General features: G+C 39.0%; 1 protein-coding gene across 2 annotated transcripts; it reads right to left on the reverse strand.

The window, feature by feature from the left end:
* Nucleotides 1-1,222: 1,222 nt before the first annotated feature.
* On the reverse strand, nucleotides 1,223-13,351 carry LOC131953114 (uncharacterized). Of its 2 annotated transcripts, none has more exons than XM_059316144.1 (2): nucleotides 13,204-13,351; nucleotides 1,223-3,339 (listed from the first exon to the last, which is right to left on the reverse strand). In XM_059316144.1, exon 2 carries the CDS (start codon nucleotides 3,262-3,264, stop codon nucleotides 1,840-1,842), a length of 1,425 nt encoding a protein of 474 aa, XP_059172127.1. In that variant the 5' UTR covers nucleotides 3,265-3,339; nucleotides 13,204-13,351; the 3' UTR covers nucleotides 1,223-1,839. The 2 variants fall into 2 exon arrangements, with proteins under 2 accessions (XP_059172127.1, XP_059172128.1); XM_059316145.1 differs by lacking the exon at nucleotides 13,204-13,351 and adding an exon at nucleotides 8,033-8,082.
* Between the last annotated feature and the right edge of the window lie 6,929 nt (nucleotides 13,352-20,280).

The raw sequence follows: 20,280 nt of genomic DNA on the forward strand, positions 1-20,280 counted from the left end.
AGAAACAAACAAAATTGGACCCAGAAGAAATTATGCACGTAGAAAATTAATGAATAAATAACTTACAAAATTACAATTCAAAGATGACAGTGAGGATTTCTAAATGCAACAAACTTTTTTTTTCTCTCAATTCTGACAAAATACAACACAGTCATTACATTTGAGCTGAGCTTCTAGATTTTTACACACACACAAATTGATACTGATGTGGATGGATCTTTTATGAACAATTTTAGTAGTTACGTTAAGTCTAATTTACAAAAAAAACAACATAATTTTTAATGTCAATTTTTCTTTTTGCCTTCTTTAATGTCAGTATAAAAAGGTAATTACCATATTGCCTAAAAATATGTAATATATCACTACTACATCTAAGTTCTGGTATTCAATATTTAAAGTTATTTTTATTTATTCAGCAGCTTTTTTTTTATTGGTCAGTGCTTTAAAACAAGAGTGGCGCTTGTATATTTACTACATTATAAATGACTGTAGTAAACCCAGCTATGTTTTATTTCTTTGTTTTTCTAAAGTAACATCTCTCTTTATATTATAATATTTAAAATGTATCTCTTGAGCACTTTTAGAGTTATAACAAAGCTACCTTTTTTTTTTTAAATTTATTTAACGCAGGATTTTTTAAGCTTTACCTAATGATAAACATACCGTTTTTAAACAAAATATTAACATAGGATTTCTTTTTACATAAGCAAACTAAAACAGTAACAAGCTGGAGTGTTGTTGTTTTTTTTTTGTTTCTTGTTTTGCGTTGTAAGGTAGTCTAATTTTGAAAAAGAAATTTTTAAAAAGTAATATTCTTGACCTTTTGTAGTAACACTAGTATTGCATTATATTTGACCCATTCAATGAAGGAATGTAGAATCTTCTAAATGAATAGTCTTCATTATGTAAATGATGGAATCAGAATTATCTAAACTTTATCACCATAAAAAAGTGCTTACTGTAAGTTAATTGTAATATTATTAGCTGCCTTTTCATGATGTACAAATACAAATATGCTTGTTTTGTTGTTGTGCTAAATTTATATAAAAAAATAGAAGAAATTCATGGTGTTTTGATAAGCTCAGTAAAAAAGAAAGTGAAAAAAAATAATATAAATATAAAGACTTACTTAGATGCCCTTAACTAATAAAACAAAAATCAACAAAAAATGAAGAAGGGTCATCCACAGACAAGGTCACTTTCCTAAAGGTGGGGTGTGTGGGGGGGGGGGGGGGGTGTTCAGACTTTTGTGACTATGAGTGACAAAATAGAGAAAGGAACAGTTCAGAATATGCGACGACACATTTCTGCATTTTAATTTAAAAAGTAATGTAAGAAACTGAATTTTAGCCATTATTTTTTGCTATCTTAAAAGACAGTTTTTGTAAATTTGTAAAAATGTTACAAAGAGATTGATATTTCAAAAAAAAAATTGATAAATTGAGGTGGGGGTGGTAGGCTGAGGTGTTATTTTAGAGGAAGGGGGATGGGTTTCTGGCTTTCTGAGTTGATGTTTGATGAAGGGGAGGGGGAGAGGTAAACAGAATTTTGTAAAACATGGAAGTCATCTATGGATGACCCTTTAAACTATGGAATCTAAATATTCAAAAACAAAAATGGATTGAAATTTCTTTTTCAAACTGCAGCTGATAACATACTATAGAAAGGTAGACCAATTTATGAACATTATTTTCATTCTTTTAAAAATAGTTGAAAGTTAAATAACAGCAGAATACAGATACAAAAAGGCTTATTTGTGGTAAGTTATTTAAATACAAACCAAGATTAAATTTACAGTCTTTGGTAAATTAGTTAAATCCACTAAATTAATTACATTAATTAAGTTGAACTTCTAGGCGGCCTGCAGATGGGGGTCCTGGACGCAGACCTTGAAGCACCCATGATGAATGACCTCCGGTGGGGGTTAAGTGAGTTTTGTTCCGCGCCCCCCGCTGCCCCTGTGCAAAACGTCCAAACCTTGACAAAAAGGTGCTTGACCTCTTTCCTGAATTTGACGTTAAATACAAAATACACAACCGGCTTAACCAGGTAGTTTAGGAGGTAGGAACGTATGCAAAGGTTGAACACAATCTCAGACACGTTTGAGGAGAACTGGTTGAACACCGTGGTGGTCGCGCACAGAATCGTAACGACCACGTACGGCAGCATCGTGACGACGAATATTATCGAAATCACCATGAAAATGGACGTCTGCCGCGTGTTTTTAACGTGAAGCTGCACAACAGCTCCCCCAACGGGAGCGCTGGACGCCTGCAGGCTGTTTGTCTTCACGATGCCGCTGCTGCTCTTCAGCGGCTGCCGAGCCGAGTCGGACGTGTGCGAGTACGACAGCGTCCCCGGGCTGTGCAGGCGAGAAATCTCCTCGCTATAGTTTGTCACAGATGAGGTACTGGTCTCCTCCCGAACGAATCTATGCTTTTTAGGGAATTCCCGTTTAGCCGGACTAGGCTTCTCTCCCCTCTCCTCGGCTTGCCTCTGTTTGCACCACGCAACTCCGATCAAACAGTACATGGCCGACATTGCGCACAGAGCTAGAGTAAAAGCGCCTAACACACAGACGTTATACATGATCGTCAACCACTGAGGCATTGTAGGATCTATGGAACAAGTCTTGCCGTTTTCTGCATAATACTTTGTCTTCACTTCCTTCACTCCAAATGCAGCTAACGCCGGAATGGACACTAAGGCAGCACCGATCACAGAAACCACGCAGCATATCTTTGCTTTTTTCACACCGAAATCATCACTGGGTCGACAAAGCTTCCTGTAGCAGTCATACGCGACACAGATGAGCGTGAGAGAGAGGCAGCATACGGACCACGTCTCTACGAACCCCATCACTTTACACAGCGGGACCACATCGTATAAATACGGCAGCGCCAGAGCTGAAATCTCCAAAGGAATGCCCACAAAGCACCCGAACATGTCAAAAATTGCGAAGAAAATTACAAAAAAATTTGACGTTGCTCGCCTCGACCGACACCTATATATATAACACACTATAACATTGCACAGCACTCCTAAAACCACAATGCACCCAAGGACGACGAACACTGGTAGAAACATGGACGCCTTCTCGTAGTTGAGCTGATATATGTTGGGTCCCGGGGTCTTGGCCAGGCTTTGCTTAGAGGAGTTGGTCGCCATCTTCCTCTCCCAGGTGTGGTGGTCATAAGAGTAGTAGTAGGTGTCGTTGGCAGTCCCTTCCACGTCAACAACATCCACTGTGCCCGGGTCGGTCATATATTAGAGTGATCAGTTTCATTAGAGAAGAAATGCAACACCCCGGAACATTCAGTGCAGTACTCTCATGGCAATCTGAAATTGATTTTTTTTTAAATTTTTATTAAAAATGGGTGTATGAAAATTAAAGCATAAGTCGGAGTACATTACTGGTGAATAAAAAAATAGAATTCACTCAAGTTATTTTATTTTTAAAACAATCATTATAAAAAAAAAAAATGTTTAGTAACATCCAAATATTTAAAGTATAATTTTTTTAAAGTATTAATTTTTAAAATTCCGCTATATTATTTATTAAAACCCTGCCCCGCCTTTCTCTTCCCCCCCCCCCATCCATCCAAGGAGAAGATTAGAATGCTGCATGGTTTAAACTCACAAGCTGTTATCAATTCAAAATCTAACCACTGGTCATCAATTCAAAATCTAACCACTAGTTAACAATTCAAAAAATCTAACCACTGGTTATCAATTCAAAATCTAACCACCGGTTATCAATTCAAAATCTAACCACTGGTTATCAATTCAAAATCTAACCACTGGTTATCAATTCAAAATCTAACCACTGGTTATCAATTCAAAATCTAACCACTGGTTATAAATTCAAAATCTAACCACCGGTTATCAATTCAAAATCTAACCACTGGTTATCAATTCAAAATCTAACCACTGGTTATCAATTCAAAATCTAACCACTGGTTATCAATTCAAAATCTAACCACTGCAAGCTTTTCGTTTCTCTTAGAATATATAAAAAAAAAAAACAAGTTACAGATAATCCATCACTGCTGAGTTCAAAGGAAATCAACCGAGTTAATTGTAAGTAATTACTGTGTGGCTTTATATAAAAAAAGCAGAACTAAACTGGGTAATTACTGTATTTTTTATATCTATTTTTAACATTTTTATTACGGATTTCCCAATGCAATGGACACAATATAATTCCCTGATAGAAAGATAATCACACGCAATTGTAAGCTGTTAAAATCGTCACCACATAAGGTCTAGTTTTTATCATAAGGTATATTGCAATTACAAGCAACGTATTAGCGTTAGATCCTGTGTTTGTTTTAAACTTGCTGTGTTAATCGTCTATTTTACATTCATTTCATAAAAACTAAAAGTATAGAAGATTTAGAAGCAGGATATAATTTTAGTAGCTTTTTTTTTTTTTTTTTTTTTTTTTTTTTTGTAAGAGGAGTTAAAAGTTCTTTCAAACGAAATATCAATACCCAATCAAGAGGGGTCGAGTAATTTAATGATTCAGCAAGAAATGTGTCACAAGTGGCCCCGGTCAGATTTATAGTCAGGCAGGCCGACGTAGCGTAGTTTATGTGTTGAATATAGGTCGCGGTATATCCCGAGGAGATTTTGACATTATGAATGAATGGCGAACTCGAGAACGGTGTCGTGTTGCCGTACCGTAAACCTTAGATTGTAAAGGTACACAGATTTAAAAAAAAAAAAAAAAAAAAACTATTTTAAAACTAGCGAAACGGGGTGGGGGAGGGAGGAACACATACTGTGTGATTCAAGTTGCCTGACACAGTGGTCCTTTTAAGTGTAAGGTTGTACCCCCAAAAAGGGTAGCAGCAGTCCTCACGATGGTTTTCATGGATGGTATTTGTTGTAATATTATTTTTTATTTTTGTGTGTAAATCGTAAAACTAACGAGCCAACTGCACAACAATATTCCGCTACGATTTAGTCACGGGTAGTATTTATTGTAATATTAATTTTATTTAATTGTGAAAGTCGTAAAACTAACGAACCAAATTAATATATTGGTAATCATCTGCTTAACAATATTCCGCTACGATTTTAGTAACTTTTACGAGGGGGGGGGGGGGGGTTGATAGCGAAGGAGAGAGCATGATTGCTAATACTAAAGTCTCGCGCTCAAAACCTCGTGTAGGTGAGGCTTTTTTAGCTGGGGACAACGACCTATCTATGAGAGAATAACTACATAATTAAAATGGCCTGCAAATCCAGAAATAAATTTAAAAAAAAAAACAAAAAACGACTGAAGTTGGAGTCAACGGGACGTATGACGCATAATATAATAATCCCGAATAAAACACCTCACACTAGAAAATTAAGAAAGATGAAGAAGGGAACATTACGACACCATAAAAACAAGAAACATTTCTTGACACTATTCGTATAGACATACTAATTAAGTTCGTTTTCGGTGTTTTTTAAGACGTTTTTTTCCAAGGGTGGGGGGGATGCACTGAAACTTTCGGGGGGGGGGGGGGGGAGGTTATATAAGTATACATATTTTCTATATGAATTCAATTTCGTTAAGGGGGGAGGTAGACGTGCTTCGGGGGGGGGGGGGGGCTGAAAGAAACTCCTATCCCCGAATAGAAACACTGTTTTTTATACATATTTTAAAATATTTTTTAATATGTTTAAATACTGATAAGGGGTTGACATTTAATTCCGGACAAAAAAGCAAGCGCTTATTTTATTACTTTAGGTCAAGCGGATTTTTAGTATTGTCTGAAACCCCGACTGTTGAAAAAAAAAGCACAATTATCTTGACGATAAAAGCGTTGGATTCTGAGATATCGCCGCGTAACAAAAACGATTAAAAATCACTTGTCAATGCATAAAAATCCCAGTGAAAACTGTATTTTAATAGCACTTAAAAACCAATAAATGCAACTGCTAAATTGGTTGGTAAAAAATAAATAAATAAATAAATAAACTTTTAAAAGAAAATTCACGAGCAAAAATTTTACAATCTTAATCTCCGAAACCACAAAAGTTGAAATAACTGCTCATAGGTTAGCACCTCCTTATATAAGTGTCTGGCCTTCTCCTATTACCACGTGCCAGTATTAGCACGCGCTGCATAATTTTTTTTTTAAATGTTTAACACATTTAGTAACAGTTTCAAGATGCGAACTCTAAATCCAATTAAAAGTTAAAAGCCTAAAAAAAAACAGTGCATCATTATACGATTTAGACTTGGGTCTTTTTTCTGAAATAATTTCAACAAAATATGTAAATTGGGCGTGAATTGATGACGTTTAAGTGTGCGTGGGAGAGTTTACAACAAAGGTGAGGTGGGGAGAACCCAGAGGCGTAGCGACCCCTCCCGGCGCCCGGGGACAAACTTTCAATGTACAATTCAAAACTACAGCTAATATGAGCTTTTAATTTTTTTTCCAACCCATTTTGGCACCCCTAGGGTCGGCGCCCACGGACATATGTACCCCCCCCCCTCCGTCGCTACGCCTCTGGGTGAGGCTGAAGAATGAGAGACTTATGCAACCGTAAGAGACAATAGAATTTTAAAACGACTGCTTCAAAATATTGTTTAAATCAGTAAAGAAAAATGAATTAAGAAAAACGACAAGCGACTAGTGTCTTGAAACATATTGCTCGGGTGGGGGGGGGGGGGTGTGACACAGAAGAAGTATCTAAAAGAAATACAGCATAAAAGTGGCAGGATTTAAATACTGGTGTGATTTTAAATACTAGTGTAATTTAAAATACTGGTGCCATTTTAAATACTGGTGTGATTTTAAATACTGGTGGGTTTTTTTTCAATTCCGACGTGGTTTTAAATACTAGTGCAATTATTTTTTAATGCTGACATTTTAAATACTGGTGTGATTTTAAATACTGGTGTGATTTTAAATACTGGTGTGATTTTTTTTTTTTAATTCTGCCATGATTTTAAATACTAACATGACTTTGGGGTTTAGACACTGAAGTCTATTGTCTTTCGTGATCGGAAGTTGGCCAGAAAAAAAGTTTAACAGAAACGACTTAAAACACGTGTTCTGAAAGAAGCGCCAATGCGTAGGAGTTGGTAAAGTTAGCCATGTGTGAGGTTTGGAAGGGAGGGTGAGGAAATACACAAGTTGAACAGTTAATTGCAAGCACACATTCGCACGGCGCGCAGGCAACAAATCAAAGACTAACCTAACTCGTGGGTATAACTCTGGGATAATTTGAAAATATTTGGTACCGTTTGGCTCCGTCGTTTTTTAAATAACGAGGTTAGAGTAGAGGCGTGGAAAATTGTTTCGCCGCCAAATAGTCTGGGTTCTAGTTTTGCCAATACTATATGTATGTGTATGGATTCATAATTTTTATTTTATTTATGAAACTAAATTCAGTCTGGACGGATCGAGTCCAAAATCCGCCAAGTTTTGTAACTTGAATCCAGTGTTTCTTCCAGACTTTTTTTCGGAGGGGGGGGGGGGGGGGGGCGGACACTGGTAAAAGTATGTTTTCTATGTTTTTTCTATATATAAATTCCATTTCGTTTGGGGGGGGTAGACTTTCTCCGAAGAGATGCCTGGAAGAAACACTGCTTGGATCATTGGATCAAAGGTTTCGATCAAGTTTATAGTTAATGTTGATTTCTATTAAAATATTTCTAAGCAGTGAAATGAAGTAGAGTATGTGTGAGCTAAAAATATAAACATATACGCCTGGCAAAAAAAATGTGAGGTCAATTTGGGAGGTTTTTTTTCTTTCTTGTTTTTTTCTTACAAAGAAACATTTGACTGGATTAATAGTAAGATGTGCTTACATCATTTGTAAAATTCTGACTTATCTAAAATTTAACATACGGCCCATGGGATTAACAGAGGTTGACTAGCTCACTGGTCTACTGGGGAAAATCCCGGTAGGCCCCTAGGAAAAGGCCCCCACGGTGCTGTAATTGTTCTATTAGACTTTTTATTTTTTTATGGTAAAACACGGATAAGAAGATGAAAAAACAAAGAGTTCGGTAATGTGCTCTTACCTTAAGAAAACCAGAGAACACCCATAATGTGGTATCAATGTACAGAGTCACCCTAAACGCTGAATGACATCAACGTTCCAAATACATAACGCCGAGAATCACTGGTCCTAATTAATTCCTCAGACTTTGTTGAAGTGAACACTGTTTTAAATCTTCGAATGAACTTAACACTGAAGTACGATGTATAATTGTCAGTATGGGGGATAGTTTTCCTCTAAAAAAAAATTATATGTAGAATCAAGAGATAGCCCCGTTGAACAACGTTGAAGAACGCAGCTAGAATGGGGGAAAAAAGGGAGTCGCTATTTGAAGAATTACCGCACTGACGTCAAAATGTTCAAACCCCCCAATTAATAGTGTAGACAGAAACAATGTTTCGAACAAAGTTCTTTGTCAGAAAGGAAGATAAAACGACGTTATTTTTTTTTCTCCAGTTTTAAGAAGAAAAAAAAAATGTGAACCCTCCCACGTTGCGAGTATGGGGTGGGGAGGAGGGGGTAACCGGTACATTCGCGCTTCAAAGTTAACCACTGTAATAAACATGAGAGGTGAACAAGTACGTTTCTGCTGGGTTCAAACTTATGAAAAGTAGAACATTTCGAGGTTAATTACTATCTTAAATCATGTTTTACCCCTCGAGTACCCCCTCGCTCACTGAGCTGCGCCTAACAAGGTAAGGCTATATCTCGCGAACCTTGTTTTTACGGTAGGATGCGGTACTTCTTTTTTTTTCAACGCGATACTTAAGCGGTTCTCGTGTTGAAAAGAAAACCGAATGAACAAATGATTAGGGGCCATAAAAAACAGGAAAAAGGTAAAGGGTTTGGTTTAAAATATAAAAGGAAACATTCTTAATTTCTACAAAATAAAACTTGACAATCTCCGACGAATGGAACAGCGCATTAAAAAACAACAGAACCGCTCGAATAATCCAACACGTGTTGTTGGCGTTTGTGCAGTGGTGCGTGCCAATATGCACCGGCACTGCGCCTGTAGGATCCAGTGCGACGTAGGTGCGTATTTAATCGGCAGGAGGGTAGGGGGAGGGTGAGGGGAGCGTGGAAGGTACTGCCTTCCCATGAAAGAAATGTTTTGTAAAAATTAACGGTCCTCGGGGCCGTGTTCCGGTTCTTCTTGAAAAGAGAATACAGAGCCGGGGCTATAAAATGAATATATCCAGGGGCGTAGCGTGAATGGGGCAAACAAGGGGATCGGATGCCAAGGGAAGAGGGCCACGGGCCACCCATGGCGGTATGTTTTTGGTTGCAGGCGCTGACTTTGTCAGAAGAAAAACAACATTGGCGCCGTGTGCCTGGCTGTTGGTGTATGGGTGGGTGGGGTAGAGACGCCTCTGATTATAAAGTCACTCGGTGTAATCTGTTCATAAATTATACGAGAATTTTTATGTGAACAAGTTACACAAAAGCTTGTTTTTTACGTTTGTGCATATGCGTATGTGTATGTATAAACTTCACTTATATCAAGGGGAGCCCAACAAGCAAATAGGTGGTCTGTTAATTAATGAATGTAGAAAAAAACGGTTCGAGATAGTACTGTATGCTTGTTTTGGGAACAACATGAGTTTGTGTTGTAACGTGACCAACTAACTCGTGGTCCAGCACATTAGTGTCCACCCCAATTCGGTAAGCCATTGATTTTAAGTGGCAACCATAATAGATCTAGAAAGCAATAACAGATGGTACACCAAAAACGGAAATGTAAAAAAAAAACAAGGAAAAAAAAAACTATTCACTTAGATAACCATACAAGTCAACGATATCAGTATGCTACTAAAATACTCCCTCCCCCTGAAACAAGGAACCCCCTCCACCTCAACCCTCGCGAGCACTTAAATCAGATTGTTTCATTTGTTCCCGAAGACCGAGCGAAAGGTCGAGTTACGGTATTTTACAGAGCGCGCGGCACCAGCATTTGCCCGGTGCACAGGAAGTGCGGCCATAATGAGCTGACATGTTACCTCTTTAATGCGATTACGGTATGGGATCGTGATGTAACTTGAGACAGGGAACTGGATCCTTATTTGGGGTGGGTGGGGGTTAGGGTTAAGGGGGGTGTGAGCGGCAATGAATTCGGTTCTTTTTTATTCTCCTTTTTGACATTCAAATGGCATAGGAAGCTTGTTTGCTTCTATGTGACATTCAAATGGCTTAGACAACTGTTTAAAATCCGTAGTGGCATTCAAATGACAAAGACAACTTTTTAATTCTTTATGACATTTAAATGTCAGAAAACTTGTTTACTTCTTTGTGACAATCGGATAACACAGAACACTTTTTTTTACTTTTTAATTATTTTTTTATGATATTCAAATAGTATTGAAAGTTTTTTTTTGAACAGCACAATATAAAACCCCTCGCTATTCATTCAACAACGAAAAGGACGTTTTTTTTTGTCAAACACAACAAATCGAAAGTTTGAGGGGGGGGGGGGGGGGGGTGCAAATCGAAAGTTTGAGGAGGGGTTACAAATGAAAAGTTTGAGGGGGGGTGCAAATCAAAAGTTTGTCCCCGAATAAAAATTTGACCCCCCCCCCCCCCCCCATGAGACGATCCTGGCTACGCTACTGAGCTGGGTCGCTAAGAATTGTTTACTATGTTGAATCCCAGTTGAGAAGACCTCATTTCATCAAACTGAACGTACCCTATTTTTCCCACGTTTTCTTTAACTTGCTTTCTCTGTTTGTCTTTCCAATCAAATCTTGCGATCGAAATTTCTGGCACTTCCCAGTTAGCTAGCGCGCTGAAATTTTCAGGGAAGCTTTCTTTTGGATGACCATTGAATATTCAATTGTTTTTATTACTAAATTGATCAATGGAAACATTTTATTGAGCATTTTAGACCGCTATATAATCTATATATATAATTCTCCTCTGCTAGCCATTACAAAAAAAAACCAGCGACGCGTACCTCGCGCGCAGTGAAGCGAACGATCACATGTCGCCACAGGCTTAGGGGCAGAGAATTTAGCTTGAACCGAGTTTAAACTTACAGGAGGTAGGCCATTTTGGGGGAGACGATATGGTCGAGTGGTTGGGCACACGATTGCTATCCCACTCGACACGGGTTCAAATCTATGTGTTCTAGTCAGTAACGTATTCAAACAACGTGTTTTTTACGAGTTGTCTTTTTACGAGTTGTCTTTTTACGAGTTGTCTTTTTACGAGTTGTCTTCGTTTACCCAAAAAAAGTGAAAAGATAAAATCGATAGCAAGATTTTAATGCAAACAAACAGACAAAGACTAAAAAGTAGAAAATAATAATCATTAAAAAAGTTTTAAAAAACCCACGTTTTCTGATTGAACTAAAAAGTAGAAAATAAATGCTATAGGCCCTACATCACAATAATGCAAGCGATCACTCTACTATAAGCGAGCAAAAACGTGGGGCGCCGTGATTTTCTTACAGTTTCTAATACTGTTGACTCTCTACAAGCTCCCTAATAAAAGTCAATAGTATTATCTAATCAATAGTAATATAACTTTTACTTCGGCGACCCACGTTTTTGCTCGCTTATAGTAGAGTGATCGCTTGCATTATTGTGATGTAGGGCCTATAGCATTTATTTTCTACTTTTTAGTTCAATCAGAAAACGTGGGTTTTTTAAAACTTTTTTAATGATTATTATTTAATTCTTAGTCAACAACAGCCAATACAATTGGCTTTAACCTAAGCAACTAAATCCCACACTACTCTCTCCCTATGCAACTAAATATATCCTAGCCGAATTTACAATTCTTCCACGTAATTAAGCCTGGCCGAAATTATTTTTTTTGTGCCCTTTTGAAACAAAAATGTATTCACTCCATCAAACATTGCAGAAATTAACGGATCGAAATAAATTATCAATGACGAATTCACATCCAATTCCCAGTATCAGTTGTGAATTAAGTTGGCCTAGATTACTTTCTGATATTGAATTGACTGCATCGAGAGTAATGTTAGGCCGTAAATATAATTAATCAATTGAGGCGTGAGTCGGCCTGTAATGTTGTAAATTAAGTTGGCCAAGATTGGGCTATTCTGTATTTTAACATATGGCTGTTGTGACTTTTGAAATGTCGATGATTGAACTGGCGAGAATTAAGTTATATCGGCCATGACTAAAACAAATTTACAATGACTTGTGGCCTGGCTATTGCTGAAAAATAGCTTGGGCGTCCATATAGTGTCTTGGCCATAGCACGAACGCTTTCGATGTATTGCATGCCTTGGTCACGATATGAAGGCCTTCTATACATCTTAGCTACAACATGGGTGTCTGCGTGCGTGTCGGACATGGGTGAACGGCCCCTAACCAAAGTATGAATTTTTATGAATGAACTTAACCTATGCGTGAAAACCAGACAAAGGATTTGAACTTTCTCTTTCGTGTTCGTGAAGGTGTAGCTAGAGTGTCGTGGGCTTAGCGGCAGGCCATGTTAGTCTGTCAGGGTATGTCTGTCGTATCTATATATTACCCAACAAAACTTACTCTAGCAACTTTTTTTTTTTTTTGTAAACTTGGGAGGTTTGAGTTTGGTAACCTAAATAACGAAACAAAACGTCTTTATTATCAAAACGTTTATACTACGTCTAGTATTTGCATTATCTATTTAATGCTAAAACACGTTGTGCAAGAGGTAGTGAGCGATCAGCACTTTTAGGTTGTTTATTTAACCCATCCCCACCCTTTACCACAAAAAAGCTACGCCTCTGGGTTGTTGTTTTTTTATCCACATAACAGTATACACACAAAGCTACAATTACAAATCACGCACTAGCTGGCAAACTTGAGGATAAGTATAAACATTGTATTAAACTTTTTTTTTAAATGCACACCAGCTTGAAAGTTAAAAAAATAAAATAATAAAAGATGATTGAAAAAAATACATACAAAGCAGAAAGCGTAATATGTTTACATACATTATGTATATACCTATATAAATGTGTGTAAGTATATATATATATATATATATATATATATATATATATATAGTGTGTGTGTGTGTGTGTGAAGTTTCTCAAATCCCACCTATACATTTGCAAAACGATATGTTTACTTATATACAAGCAACGAGTGTATAAAATTGTTTCTGTTTGAAAAAAAAACCCAGCACGGACCCTGCTACTGCTAGATCTAGATTTAAAAGAAGAGGAAGTCGAGTGTTTACCGAGTGTGAAGTCGAGGGCTGTATTTGTAACTTCTCTTGAGGCATCAGGCGCGCAGTAAATAAACTGTTTGCTACTCCGCGTTGTAAATACCTGCAAAAAAATCGGTAGTCTTTAGGTACAACATACGATTAAAAATTATTACAAGTTAATACTTACAACACAATGTTATGCCTAACAACAAACATATAATAAGGAGAGGAGATGATTCAAGTGGAAATGGGGGGAGGGGGGGGGGGAATGGGGTAAACAAAAACGGGCATTACAATTAAATTCTTTATGGCGTTCTCTAATAAATAATTCCAAGAGATTAACTTCGTTCCCCCGTGAAGGTGTTTACTCTGTTAAAGAAGACAATAATATTTACCCCCTAAACTAAACAGGATATAAAAATCAGATTGTTCTTTTTAGTATGGTAACGGCCACAGTTATTCATTGGGCTGAAGTTAGCAACAGCCATAGTTATTCATTGGGCTGAAGTTAGCAACAGCCATAGTTATTACTTGGGGGCTGAAGTTAGCAACAGCCATAGTTATTCATTGGGCTGAAGTTAGCAACAGCCATAGTTATTCATTGGGCTGAAGTTAGCACAGCCACAGTTATTACTTGGGGGCTGAAGTTAGCAACAGCCATAGTTATTCATTGGGCTGAAGTTAGCAACAGCCATAGTTATTCATTGGGCTGAAGTTAGCAACAGCCATAGTTATTCATTGGGCTGAAGTTAGCAACAGCCATAGTTATTCATTGGGCTGAAGTTAGCACAGCCACAGTTATTACTTAGGGGCTGAAGTTAGCAACAGCCATAGTTATTACTTGGGCTAAAGTTAGCAACAGCCATAGTTATTACTTGGGCTAAAAATAGCAACAGCCATAGTTATTCATTGGGCTGATGTTAGGAACTGTCATAGTTGTTATTTGGACTTAAGTAAATCCATAATAAAGGATTAGGTCGTGTATCGTTTTTGCCGATGCCGATTATCAAATGCATTACACTGCGTTGATAGTTTCTACACAGCTAGCTTTAACAGGCAAAAAAAAAAAAAAACTCTTAAGAGACAAGTATAAACGAGGGAGATAACACGTACGAGTTCAGATGTGTGTCACACAACAGCACAGCAGTTATTATGTGTGCATGTTTTCCTTGTAGTGTAATGATGTAATACCACAGATTCGCTATAGATATAATTTATTTATGTTACTATAATGTGCTCTAATTTTTGTGACTTCTTTCAAAGGTGTAGGGTTCGTTCCTTTAGGGGAAATAATTTGCCGGCATAGCCGACAGGGAGCCGGGTTAGCCCATAGGGAGCCAGGCTAGTCGACAGATAGCCGGGCTAGCCGACAGAGGAGGGGCTAGTAGACAGGGAGCCGGATTGGTCGACAGGGAGCCGGGATTAACAGACAGGGAGCCGGGCTAGTCTACAGGGAGCCGGGCTAGTCTACAGGGAGCCGGGCTAGTGTACAGGGAGCCGGGCTAGTGTACAGGGAGCCGGGCTGGTCGACAGGGAGCCGGGCTGGTCGACAGGGAGCCGGGCTGGTCGACAGGGAGCCGGGCTGGTCGACAGGGAGCCGGGCTGGTCGACAGGGAGCCGGGCTGGTCGACAGGGAGCCGGGCTGGTCGACAGGGAGCCGGGTTAGCCGAAAGGAGCCGGGTCACCCCATACATAGCACTGACCAAAGTAACTTTTAAAACTTATTCTTTCCGCACTAGGTCTGGGCATCACCTACTTAAACATATTTTATGAAAGCGTGTCGAACAATGGGACTGGGAGGGGGGGGGGTCTAGCTACCACTAGCTAGCATTAGACTACTGTATGTTACGTATTCGTTAGTACAGGGGGGGGAGCTTGAGGGGGGGGAGCTTGAGGGGGCGAGAGTGGTGGGATGTTTATACCTCTCACACGTGTAATTTATTTACAGTCGTCAGACAAAAAAGCCCGTGTTGATTTCATAATCTCACAGATCTTTTAAGATTTCTCCCACCCCCACCCCACCGTAAGATCCCCACAAGAAAAAAAAATTAACACATGTTAAAAAATAAATAGCAATTTTTAAAACGACGAACAGGGGTCGGCGTGGTCAAGTCGGTAAAGCTCATGGTTGCTAAACCGAAAGGTCTCGAGTTCGAACCCTCGGGCAGATGCTGCCTTGTAGTTTGTTCTTGGTTGGACAAAGGCTATGGAAGCAAATCCAAAAAGAAAAGCAGGCTGAAGTCGGAGTCAATGGTCTCAATGGCGCACAACCCCCAGTTGACACGTATCTTTAATTGTGTTTGAGGGGGATCCCTTCCAACAATAAAATTAAGAACGAAGAAGAAGAAGAAAACTATGAACTTAACATGGGAAAATTGATCTATATAACAAATATCATAACAACCGATAAGGTATCGTATCATTTTTTTTAAATAGTCATAACGTTATTAGGGACATGGTTATAGTTAGGGTTGAAAAGACGAGGGTTATATAATAACAGCCTAGAATACGAATCGGTAATTGCAATTTTAGATTTTCAAATTACATGAGCACTATTAAAAACATTCAGATTTTCAACAAACAAACGAACCCTAGTAACAACCTGAGTAAATTGCAATTAGTGATGAAACAGATAGTGTTAGTTACCTCACAAGTGCTGACGAATACCTTGGGTCGAAACGACCATAGTATTTGTAATTGTCTTTAACTTGTGAGGTAACTAACAATTTTTTTTTTTACTAACTGCATTAACCTCACCATTTGTATTTATCTTTTGGGTAAAAATTACCACAGAAAACTAAAATTATACACTGTGAGCCATTAATAAGCATCCTCGCATTATGGAGACAATGCACACGAATAAAGGAGACCATATACATACAGAGGCGTAGCGACCCTTCCCGGCGCCCGGGGACAAACTTTTCGATTTGTACCCCTCCCCCTCGAGATTTCGATTTGCATCCCCCCTCAAACTTTCGATTTGCACCCCCCCCCTCAACCTTTCTATTTACTTTTCCAACCCATTTTGGCGCCCCCTAAGCTCGGCGCCCGGGGACATATGTCCCCCCCCCCCTCGCTACGCTACTGTATACATATAAAATCATAAAGAGGAATGCATGTTCTTTACATTTTGCCTTGCGCTGCCTTGCCGATTAAAAGCTACTGTAAGAACTCGAAAGCTGCTATGGGTGAAGAGGAGAATGATATCAGTTCTTACTAAAACAAGTACACCCCCCCCCCCACCCCACGCACAATAAAAACTCGAAACCACTCCGTAACAGGGACAAGGGCGTGGCAACGGGTGGGTTTGGTGGTGGTATATGGGTGGTGGGTATTGTATATAAGGGCTGTTTAAAAAGTTTCCAACTTACACGTTTTAAGGTGTAGGGGGTTTCTCGAGCTAAACTTTGTGAACCGGTAGGCCTTACATTGTTTGTACGTGGAGGAAAATCTACACCCTAAAGAAAGGGGGGAAAAACTTGAGCCGTGGGTGGGGGGAAAGGGGTGGTGGGTAGGGGAAGAAAACGCAACAGGCGTGGTCTTGATTTCACTGGTGTATTGCAATAAGACAAATATATGTGGAGTAGCCGCACGTGGTACAAGTGTAGTATAAAAAACCGAGGATGGGGCCGAGTGGGGGGAAAAAATGAGGGCCAAAGTGTGAACTTAAAACACGGATATGGTGGTACTTCTATCAGCAATATAAAAAAGTATGGCTTGCCATGCGTGTTAGAAATACATTGTGTGCTGTTGTTTTAATACGACGAAAATAAAGGATTATTTATGGTGAAGATTCGTAAAGATACACTAAAAAATATTTAATGCGAAATTTTAACAAGAAATGTTAACAATTCGTTTTGATTTTTTTTTAAAACTAACCACACATTTGTATAAGAATACGGCTGATAATTTTTTTAGAGTAATGTTTAGGATTAACATCATGTGCAGGGTTGACAAACAAACACCCAACACAGTAGATTAACATACAACTTCATTTCTTTCCACAAAATTAACACTAAAACATTTCCTTCAATTTTGGGATAGTTAAATGCTGGTTAAATACATTCAGCAAAAAATTGCACTTCAATCTTTTATATAGATCTACAAGTGGTTGTAACAGAAATGAATATAATTACTGTTTTGTTTTTGTTTGTTCTTTTTTAAACAAATTGCATTGTCAAAAATAGTAAATCTAAACATAGAGTAATAAAATAATTAAACATTATGCTTGAATATGATTAAACACACCTTTTTTATTTTAAACACACGCTACCACATAAGAACTCCATCTTAAACGAATAGAATCTAGCACTGTAAATAAATTGTAAAAAAAGAAAAAAAAACTATTAATACATCACGCTTACGGTGTACACGAATTACACATAAAAAATGAGAGGCCTGTGTGTCGACTGGTCGCGTGTTGCTGATATCCGCACGCCTTTAAAGTTTTTTTTTAAGTACCGGAAGTAATTTATATAAACAAGAAACGGAAGAAAATTGCCCACGCACCTGCACCAGAGAGCGAATAAATTAACAAACCATCAGCACATCGTCCCGTGTGCTTTCTCTTGGTTTATGGTCACATTGGGTTTTTTTTTTTAATTCTTTAGTGTTATTGATCAGCATTCAGGGTTTCTTTCAGACTTTTCGGGGGGGGGGGGGGGGGAGAGAGAGACTTGAAATATTCGGACGGGGAGGGAGGGGGACGGACTCAATTTTCGGGGGACGACGAAGGACACTGGTAAAAGTATATGTTTACTAGGCCAATATAAATTATATTTCGTTCGGGGAGGGAGCGGTAGACGTTCTGGGGGGGGGGGGGGGGCGGCATTGCAATTATGACAAGATAATGTCCACGCAGTAATACTAAGATCATTACAACAGTAAAGTGGGTGTCGAAGAGGAGAAGCGATGGTGTCGTTTCTAAAAAAAAAATAATTTAAAAAGGCTTAAGTGGAGTCATTGTATAAGTGGGTGGGTCACTTTTATGAGTAGATGGGGGGGGGGGGTCTGTGTATGTGAGTGGACGGGGTCATTTTATAAGTTGGTAGGTCACTTTATTAATGAGTAGATGGGTGGGGGGGGGGGGGGGGGGGGGTCTGTGAGTGGACGGGGTCACTTTATAAGTGGGTAGGACCACTCTGAGTGAATGGGGTCATCTTGTACAAGGCGGAGTCACCAAAAAAAAAGAGTCCCTGACGAGAGGAGTGAGCACCCCCAAGAGGTAAATACACCTCGGTTCAGTCAGAAGTGCTCCACTAGGTAAAGAAAGGCATTAACATCATTTGGCACACTCCGGCGATTAGGAAATTCTCCTGTTGTAAAAATCTCATTATCAAACGTTCACGCATAACGCGTGATGGTGTAGTGCCAGTTATATAAGACCTGATCTGAGTACATGGGTTCAGTGAGGGCTCCAGTCGTGTGACGTGTGTGTTTCAGGGTAGGGCCGCTTCCAGTATATATTAAGCTAGTATAGCTGACAAGCAGTGGCGTAGCGAGGTCGGGTGTCACCCGGTGCGGCACTTAATGGTGTCACCACCCCAGAGGCGTAGCGACCCATTCCCGGGGACAAACTTTCAAATTTTCGATTTGCACCCCCCATCCCCTCAAACTTTTCGATTTCCACCCCCCCCCCCCCCCCCCCCCCAAACTTTCGATTTGCACACCCCCCCTCCCCCTCAAGTTTTTCTCTATACATTTTGCTATTTTTTGCCTTGGTGTCACCTCCCTAAATGGTGTCACCCGGTGCGGTCCGCACCCCCGCCCCCTCCCCCTCGCTACGCCTCTGCTCACAATAACCTCATACACTAAAAAAGTGACCCACATAATATATACTGTGACTCCACTCTGACTTTTTAAAAAATGTTTAGAAACGACACCCTCGCCAAGATTTTTTTTAAAGTTAATTAAAGATTGCCATGTAAAGTACTAATCTTTCCGCGCTTTTAAACACGTTTAGTGGTGTTTATAGCGAAGCGATTTGGTATTTTAAATAAAACTAAACAGTATTAATTTTTTTGTAAATAAAAACGTTTATAATAACAAGCTCTGTATATACACTCAAAACAAAATAAAAAGATCTTAGAACATTATATGCAACACTATTTTTATAACTATTCGTAGATGTACAGGGTGGACTCAGGTCAAAAGACGAACAGGGAGGACAAAGGTCACAATAGTATAGAGTGGACAGCGGTCAAGAGACGTACAAGGTGGACTAGGGTCAAGATACGTACAGGGTGGACTAAGGTCAAGAGACGAACAAGGAGGACAAAGGTCTCAATATGTATAGAGTGGACAACGGTCAAGAGATGTTTCGAGTGGACTAAGGTCAAGCGGCGTAACAGGGTGGACTAAGGTCAAGAGAAGCAAAAAGTATACTAAGGTCAAATTACGTATATGGTGGACTAAGGTCAAGGAACTACACAATGTGGATAAAGTTATCAAAATGTGAATGAGTAGTACATCACTAGTACCTTGCCACACGATTGACAGCACAGAAAACCTCATATGGAATTACCCAAAAAAATGCAATGTTACTTGAGTAGAAAAGGGTGCAAATGGACCTTTACAACGCACCATTCAACGCCTTAAAGTACAAGCCCAGGTCCCCTCGTCCCGTCCTCCGCCCCCCCCCCCCCCCCAACAGAATATAAAGGGGCCAATGTTCTGGCTCATGAAAAGCATCCCCTAACTTCTATGTCAATTTTCTTAAACCAGATTCAACGGTGTGTGTTTGTGTGTGTGATTCTCCCCCCTCTCCCTTCCCCTCTGTCGTTGAATAATCCGCGTGGGCGTGTGTACACAGATGTCCGAGAGCGTTTGATCTCGGTTCTCCCATTTCAAACGAGCCGCGTAAGTACTGACGTTCAAATATGGGCGTCACTCTCTCAGTCATGGCGGATAAACGTCAACCATATGACGCAAGCACGGCACTAGGGAGTACGTTTTTTAATATATATATATATATATATATATATATATATATATATATATATATATATATATATATATATATATATATATATATATATATATAATCTTAATAAATTGGTACTCTTATGAAGTTTACTACGAGCCAAGAATTAATCCCCCCAAACATAG

Source organism: Physella acuta, unplaced genomic scaffold (genome assembly GCF_028476545.2).
Source record: "Physella acuta isolate Inbredline_101_S28 unplaced genomic scaffold, ASM2847654v3 ptg000907l, whole genome shotgun sequence".
NCBI classification, from domain to species: domain Eukaryota; kingdom Metazoa; phylum Mollusca; class Gastropoda; family Physidae; genus Physella; species Physella acuta.

Coding starts and splice junctions, on each gene's coding strand:
- LOC131953114 (XM_059316144.1), bottom strand. CDS start 3,264: ATGACCGACCCGGGCACAGTGGATGTTGTTGACGTGGAAGGGACTGCC.